This window comes from Papaver somniferum, unplaced genomic scaffold (genome assembly GCF_003573695.1).
Source record: "Papaver somniferum cultivar HN1 unplaced genomic scaffold, ASM357369v1 unplaced-scaffold_24, whole genome shotgun sequence".
NCBI lineage: Eukaryota > Viridiplantae > Streptophyta > Magnoliopsida > Ranunculales > Papaveraceae > Papaver > Papaver somniferum.
Window position 1 is genome coordinate 180,076 of NW_020634374.1, and position 8,173 is coordinate 188,248.

General features: G+C 37.6%; 2 protein-coding genes across 2 annotated transcripts; one reads left to right on the plus strand and one right to left on the minus strand.

The window, feature by feature from the left end:
* The first annotated feature begins 383 nt into the window (after positions 1 to 383).
* Positions 384 to 5,312, plus strand: LOC113340989 (boron transporter 4-like). Its single transcript, XM_026586031.1, has 14 exons — positions 384 to 556; positions 1,198 to 1,294; positions 1,383 to 1,465; positions 1,561 to 1,753; positions 1,854 to 1,992; positions 2,095 to 2,260; positions 2,361 to 2,527; positions 2,649 to 2,822; positions 2,957 to 3,052; positions 3,141 to 3,257; positions 3,528 to 3,841; positions 4,002 to 4,281; positions 4,636 to 4,770; positions 4,875 to 5,312. The coding sequence occupies exons 2-14, from the start codon at positions 1,200 to 1,202 to the stop codon at positions 4,902 to 4,904; spliced, it is 1,989 nt and encodes a 662-aa protein (XP_026441816.1). The 5' UTR covers positions 384 to 556; positions 1,198 to 1,199; the 3' UTR covers positions 4,905 to 5,312.
* A 1,543-nt stretch (positions 5,313 to 6,855) lies between these two features.
* Positions 6,856 to 7,785, minus strand: LOC113340835. Its single transcript, XM_026585895.1, has one exon. It carries the CDS (start codon positions 7,783 to 7,785, stop codon positions 6,856 to 6,858), a length of 930 nt encoding a protein of 309 aa, XP_026441680.1.
* Positions 7,786 to 8,173: the final 388 nt, after the last annotated feature.

Consider the following 8,173-nt stretch of genomic DNA (forward strand, 5'->3'; position numbering starts at 1 on the left):
AGTTTCCTTGGCTAGATTATTCATGAGGCTCGCTGGTATATTAGCACAGCAACCTGTTGAATTAATATAATAGTATGTCGTTTGAGCTTAGCTTGTTAGGCTTCCAACTAGTTTCACGTAATAATATCCATCCATCCAATAATATTATTATTATTTTATTAAAACGCGGTGGTAATAATTAGAGAGCCTGCCAGTATCCTGTGTAATCTTCGGCAATAACGAAGAAAACCAAATTCAACATTAAAACCCTCGAAAATCGAATTCTGGGCTGAACAAAAGAGTACCCAATTAAGGAACACCGCGTGTCAGCTGTTGGAGGGGTCCACCGTGAATTTCGCGGTTTTTTAAGGAGAGAGGGTTTGTCTTTCCGTTCTTCCCTAGTCTCTCTTTCTTCTTTCTCTCTGTTTCGTTCTCCCGCTTTCACCCGTGAGAGCGGCTGAACGAAATTTCTTCTTCCCTTTTTCTCTGAAAACCACCGCCTCATTTTCGTCTCTGCAACTGCGTGGTGTGTTCTTCGATTCTCTGCCATTGTTGGTTGGATAATTCTAGAATTATCGTAAGTCTCTGTTTCTAATCATCCTCATCATCTCTCTGTTTTCCTCTGGTTTCAGAAGATTTTCAGTCTTTTTTTTCAATGGTTTCTTCAATCTCTGTTAGTGTAACATTTGGATTTTCTTAGATTTAAAAAAAATGGTTTTGATTTTTTGTTTTGTTTGGAATCACATGGATTTGATTTGAGTTTCTTCATGCATGGCGGTTGAAATTTTGATTTGATTTTTTTTTTGTTGACTGGAGGATCATTAATGGAGTTTTGTCATGCATGAATGTATCAGAATGATTTCTACGCATGTTATCAAATTCTATTTCGGACTAATTGAAGAAGATTGTTTGATTTATAGATCTGAAATCAGTCATTCTAGTCTCACATTCCAGGGGTTTTATCAACAATTTCTCTAGGTTTTTTCTGTTATTCATATCTGATTAAGTTATGTTTATTTTTTCTTACTCAGTTTTTTTTTTTTTTTCTTCCCTTCTTCAAGGAGGAATGTTTTCTGGTAATGTTATATGATGAATATATGAGAAATTTTATATAGTAATTTCAAATGCTAATGGAAAAATAGAGTGATAAGTTTTGTAGTAAAAAACTCCATAATTCCTGAATCTAAATAATTTTTGATTCTTGTGTTTTGGTTACAGCAATGTTTAACATTTTCAAAGGGATAAAAGATGACATAGCAGGAAGAAAGTTGTGTTACAAAGATGATTGGACTCATGGGTTGAAAGCTGGATTTAGGTGAATGAAATCTACTCTTAGAATGTAATTTGTAACTTCTAATTCTCAATTTTGTACTAACATTTGTTTGGTGGTTATTCAATTGCAGGATATTGGCTCCTACAGCCTATATATTCTTTGCATCTGCACTTCCTGTGATTGCATTTGGAGAGCAATTGAGTAGAGAAACAGGTTTGGATAGGGTTCACTACTCATACATGTTCTTATCTTGACAAACTCAGGCAATTGTGTAAGTTGATATGGTGATTTTTGCTGTTTTATTGTAGATGGAAGCTTGAGCACAGTGGAGACTCTAGCTTCAACTGCTATTTGTGGTATAATACATTCAATACTTGGTGGACAACCTATGCTAGTTCTTGGAGTTGCAGAGCCCACCATTATCATGTATACTTATCTCTATAATTTCGCTAAACAAAGGGAAGATTTAGGGTCGAAACTGTTTGTGGCTTGGGCTGGATGGTAATAGCAAGAGTTTTAACATTTTCATTTTTTTAATTTGGCGTTTTTCTAGAGCCATTGTTAAAGCTAAAAGGATCTTATGTGTGATGTTTTTATGTAGGGTCTGTATCTGGACAGCCCTTATGCTGTTTCTCCTTGCAATATTCAATGCTTGCACTATTATCACTAGATTTACAAGGATTGCTGGGGAGCTTTTCGGCATGTTGATCACTGTTCTTTTCATTCAAGAGGCCATCAAGGTAGACTAATAGTAGTTCTATCTTGGAAAACAAAACAGATGGAGACTTTAATGAACAAAAATTTTGTTAACTTTTCATTTTTTTCCCCACTTTGAATTACAGGGAATGGTTAGTGAATTTGCAATTCCAAAGGCTGAAAATCCAAATGATGAAAGATATCAATTTCAGTGGCTATATACGAATGGACTGCTGGGACTAATCTTCACCTTTGGACTTCTCTTTACTGCTTTAAAGAGCAGAAGGGCCAGGGCTTGGCGTTACGGAACAGGTTTGAAAAATATCCAACTGATCTAACAGTGTACTTCTAAGAGTACTTGTAAAATCTAAAGTACTTGGAATCTGAAAACAGTTCTGAACTTTATTTGCAGGATTCCTCAGAAGCTTTATTGCAGACTATGGGGTTCCTTTCATGGTTTTGGTGTGGACAGCGATGTCATTCACTATTCCAAAGGAAGTTCCAACTGGAGTTCCCCGAAGGCTTTTTACTCCTCTCCCATGGGAACCTGCATCGCTGTATCATTGGACAGTAATCAAGGTAGTTTCTTAGATACAATTTATTGTCCACTTGATTTTATTTTCTTTTGGATACAATTTGATTACACTATTGAAGGATCTAAAGTCAAACGAAATGCTAACGTAATTTATCGAAACTGCAGGATATGGGAAAAGTCCCACCCATGTACATTTTTGCTGCCATTATACCAGCTGTGATGGTAGCTGCTCTATACTTTTTTGACCACAGTGTTGCATCTCAAATGGCACAGCAGAAGGAATTCAATCTTAAAAAACCATCTGCTTACCACTATGACATGTTATTGCTCGGTTTCATGGTACGATCCATTTTTTTCAAGATTCAGATTAGTTCATCGATTGATTCATATTATTATTATTTTTTACTTTTGCTCGATTGATTTGTTCATATTTTAATAGTTCTATTGTATCTCATCTGGAATTCATCATTCAGGTTCTGATATGCGGATTACTTGGCATTCCTCCTTCAAATGGTGTGCTTCCACAGTCTCCTATGCACACCAAGAGCCTTGCGGTTCTTAAAAGACAGGTGGGTTAAGAATTCAGTCTTCTTGTCTAGTACGATGCTCCTGTAAATTAAATTTAAATGCCAAAACAACTTCATTTGCTATTTATAGTTGATTCGAAAGAAGATGGTGAGGAGTGCTAAAGAAAGCATAAGTCAGCATGCAACTGGTTCTGAGATTTATGATAAGATGCAAGAAGTGTTCATTGAAATGGACAAATCCCCAATAGTAAGTAATCTTACTATCGTGAAGACATTTGTAGGTTATTTAACTTGCCAATCTTGTGATGCACAATTTTTCAAACCCATGATTTCCTCTACTGAACCCCATCTTACATATCTCTCATTTGGAGAGGTGTTAGCCTTCTAGCTCTAGTATTGCAACTAGCACTGGTCTTTTTTCTGTCCCTTCAATAAGGGTGAACTTTGTCCTGTCAAACATGCTCACACCTTGTGTTAGCTGCATGTGCTAATGCCACACTTGAAAATTTATGTGCAGACAACTCCAGATGTTAATGACTTGAAAGGACTGAAGGAGGCCGTGTTGAAAATTGATGATGGAGACAAGAATACATTTGATCCAGAAAAGCATATAGATCAACACTTGCCTGTCCGGGTTAATGAGCAGAGATTGAGCAATCTATTACAATCTGTTCTTGTCGGCTGTGCTGTATTTGCGATGCCTGTCATTAAGTTGATACCAACATCAGTACTCTGGGGATACTTCGCCTACATGGCAATTGACAGTCTTCCTGGGAATCAATTCTGGGAAAGAATGTTGCTGCTCTTCATCACTCCTGGTCGGCGGTACAAGTAAGTAGATTTTCGGTTACTTAGATGTTATGCTGAACCAAATGTTATTTGTTTTTAGTTGTCAACTATGCAAGGTACCTATGATTAGAGTGAAATATCTAAATATTTATACAGAAGTTTGATGGCTTCTTTTTTTGTTTGTATCATTGTGGCTGAGCAGGATTTTAGAAGGGGTTCATGCTTCTTTTGTTGAGACAGTGCCGTTTAAACACATGGCCAGGTTTACCATCCTCCAATTCGTATATCTTTTGATATGCTTTGGGGTAACATGGATTCCAATAGCTGGAATACTGTTTCCTTTGCCATTCTTCCTACTAATAAGCATAAGAGAGCATCTACTCCCAAAGTTGTTTCAGCCGCACCATCTATATGAATTAGATGCAGCTGAATATGAGGAAATTGTTGGTGCACCAATAAGAAATCGCAGTCTCTCGTATAAGGTAAAGAGTTAGCTTGAACCACTTAAAGATCCGTTAAGTAGCATTGCTGAATTATTAAATAGATTGTCAATTTGTCATTGATAGGAGCATGTCTTGTACTCGTGATCTTATATAACAGTTAGGCTCCCGTTAGTCGAGCATGTTTTATAAGTAAGCAGATATATAAATGCTATGTAGGCTTAGATGTTCTGAAGTTGCATTATGGTTGCAGGTCACTCTATTTTCTGATATAGCAGGATTTCCAATTTCAGAACTTCTGGCTTACTCATGTTTTTTTTTTTTTTTTTTTTTTTTTTTTTTTTTTTTTTTTTTATCTTTCACATTTATATCTGATCTGATGTAACATGTGATCAGGAGGTGGACACATCTGGAGAGGAAAGTGGTCCAGAATTCTGTGATGCTGAGTTACTGGATGAGTTCACTACTAATAGAGGAGAGTTGAAACATAGAGCTGTATCATTCAAAGAAAAAGAAGATAGACATTTACTGGTAAGATAGGCCACTTTTTATTGCAGTTGCATGAATCATTGTTATATTTCTTTTGAAGGATTCCATATTGATGATTTTGTTTTGCTACATTTATATCATTGCAGGTCCACCCAGACAGTACTGGAAATGAGTGAGTGCTATGCGTTTTGGTAGAGAGAAAGAGAGCGGAAATGGTAGCGAAGGAGGTAAATCCTTCGGACAAAAAAGGAGGTGGAAGAATTAGAAATCTATAAATCATAAAGAAAGAAAATTAGGGAGAACAGAGGTGCTCAAGGGTGAAAGTGTTAGAGAAAAACATACGAAGACAAACAGAAGCAATCTCAGAGAAGGGGGGGAGCAACTAACAAAGGAAAGAAAGCAGTATAATTTTGTTCTGTTTTGGGGTATAGAGGCATTTTGTATTTTCTCTATTAGAATGTTCATAAAAAGGAAAGAAAGTGATATAAATGTGTTCTTATAATTTTTCTTCATCTTTTTTCTGGGCAACACATATGTTGTGCAATCAAAGGAAAAAGGGGATACTATTATAGAAGCTAAATAAATAAAAACGAAAAAGAAAAAAAAAATAGTAGAGAAGAGAATCGTATGAGCTTGTTGGAGAGCTTTCCATTCTATCTACTTCCTCATTCAACATTTGATAAATTTTTAGTCGTTTTTTCATTTTCCGGTAATGATAACATTTGATTAGATTTAGAAACTTTTGCAAACACTAGCAGACCTGGTATGCAATCACATTATCAAGCAATGATGGTTGGCTGTAATTCTAGCTGGTTCTACACCAGTTCATGGGCCTAGAATGTCAAGACTTCTACTCACTTTAGAAGCATACTTGGAGCTTTGCAGCATCTTAGATTAACAAGACCAGACATGCTTTGCTGTGAACTATGTTTCACAATTCATGCATTCACCAGCAGATACTCACTTTCAATTGGTCGAAAGGATTACTTCGACACTTGAAGGGTTCTGTTGAGTCTGGAATTACTGTTAGCTGGTGATCTTCGCAAATTGACTGCATACTCAGATTCTGATAGGGCTAGGACCTGGGTGCTGCTCTTATACAAGGAGGTCAACAACTGGTTATTGCATTTTTTTCTGGGCAGTTCTTTTGTTTCTTGGTCATCCAAGAAACAGCGAACTATTTATGATAAAGCCGAACAGCATTTCTTCTCTTATAAAAGAAGGCTAGAGACTAAAGCACTTTTATTTTTTGTTCTCTGGTCTGCAAGCTGATGTTTCACAAGACAACACACAACACAGCCTGATGGGACTGTAACGAATTATAATATGTTGTGTGTTGTGTAATAGCAGTTTAGCTTTGTGCTTTCTGAGTTGGCTGCTCCAGGGACCTGCTTTTTCCTTCTGAGGGAGGGCCGACTCCGAGAGTATCCTCGATGGCTTATATAGCTGCCGCTGCAAAGAGATATTCCACTTTCGTTTGCAGTGTTTTTAGTGATGTTATTTCCCCCTTCCAAAGTAATCTAGACCTCCTCAGATTGTTTGATACATAAGCATAATACTGAACAAGTTTCCCATCTTTTCACCTAAATAACAAGCGTTCTAAAGATCCCTGCCTTACTTTTAAGTTGTAAGACAGTGAGGTACTGTATAACAACATCACTGAAACCACACAGGCATCATGGAAAACACTCAACAAACAGGCATTGTACTATACGTAAGCATAGTACCCCACGCTAACTTCACAAGTTTCGGTATCAACACATGAAAATGAGAATGAAAAATAGCAAGCTTGAAACTTCAAACGGGGACCAGACAAGAATCCCCACTTGAAGACCCAAATTAGGCATCAGACAACACTAGACATATAGAAGATAAGTATACAAAGGCATCAAACAAGAAAGTAAAGAACAGCATCCACTACACAAAAAGAACCAGTCACTTCAGAAGAAATCAAACGAAACCAAGCTAATAAATACCCTAATTATCAAAATAAGAACATATATACCAAGTTCTGGTAGCAAGGCACTAACACATTCTTGGGGTTAATAGGAAATTTGCAGCGCATGTACATATTGACAATTTATAGAGTGAACTAATAGAACTGTCTCTTCTTGTTGTTACTCACCATTAAATACCTCCAGCTCCATTTTCTCCAACCAGCTTTTGAAAGTCGACACAATTGGTATCAGAATGCCATGGAACTTTACACTGAGCACAGAACAATCTTCGACAGTGCATACATTCAGTCTCCCTAATTGCATCCTCTCCACCATCATTAACTAACATCCCATTACAATCACCAAAAGGGCAGTAAATTACAACTGATCCAGCAAACAAAGACCCCGAAATAGCCTCGCCCCATCGATCAAAAACTTCTTTTGGGATCAAACCTTGACATAATCCAGGTTCTAATATCTCCTGACATTCAAATCCAGGACACCTGATAACAATCTCATTCTCTTGAATCTTAGCCACAATGTGTTTCCTCAAGCATTCAAAACAAAACCTATGTGTGCAGGTACTGGTAGTAGCAGTACCATATCTGATAAACATCTCCCCCATTGTTTTCATTTCTTTACAAATTCCACAAATAGTTTCAGCTGATTCCAATTTTTCCAATTTCACTTTTACAATTGCCTCTTGTTTCATTCTCTTGCTAATAGCAACAGCAGTTGAAATGGTGTTGTCGACTCCCAAGCCCAGACTCTGCGCACCCAGAAGACTACCATCAGGTCCCCTTGCAATATTGCCTGCACCTGCTGCATTACCAGGATTGCCACTCGAAGCTCCATCACAGCAGAGACCCGGTTCGATTTTAACTTCCGACCTAATAATCTGAGTTTGTTTCAACTTATGAAACGAAGCCATAAGAGCTTCTTGAATCCATAAGTTTTCTGCAAACTGAGCATCTGAGATTGGGATGTTCATCTCGTTTCCTCCATGATCTTCAGAAAGTAAGGCCAAGTTAAAATCGCCGAGAACATCAGAATCAACACAATCGGAAGTAGAACTACTACCAGAAGTATTCCTTGATCGTTTTCCAAGCTCACCAGCCATTACCGACGACGATCTAGGGTTTTTACCGAAAATCTAGGGTTTATCTCTGCAGTTGGGAAGGAGATGAGAAGGGTTTTTCTCGACAATAGTCAGATAATCCAGATAAATGGGCGTCGAATCGACTATAAGCCGAAATAATTTGACGTGGGCCTGGACACGGGCCCATACACATCCGCCCTGATCGGCGCTATGCCTCCGGAGCAGGTCCGGCCTAAACCACGAGTCTTTTGGGAGGCTGTGAATCTCCAGTGGCGTGAGAAGATGTTTCCTTGAACAATGCTACAAGCTATGACTTGAATATAAAATTTTCTCCCGAGTAAAATTTTTGAGGAAGTGAATTAAGTTGGTTGTGAAAACCACGTCCGAAAAACATTTGAGAAAGTAAGTT

Coding starts and splice junctions, on each gene's coding strand:
- LOC113340835 (XM_026585895.1), bottom strand. CDS start 7,785: ATGGCTGGTGAGCTTGGAAAACGATCAAGGAATACTTCTGGTAGTAGT.
- LOC113340989 (XM_026586031.1), top strand. CDS start 1,200: ATGTTTAACATTTTCAAAGGGATAAAAGATGACATAGCAGGAAGAAAG. Junction 1,295..1,382: donor GGGTTGAAAGCTGGATTTAG/GTGAATGAAATC, acceptor ATTCAATTGCAG/GATATTGGCTCCTACAGCCT. Junction 1,754..1,853: donor TTTGTGGCTTGGGCTGGATG/GTAATAGCAAGA, acceptor GTTTTTATGTAG/GGTCTGTATCTGGACAGCCC.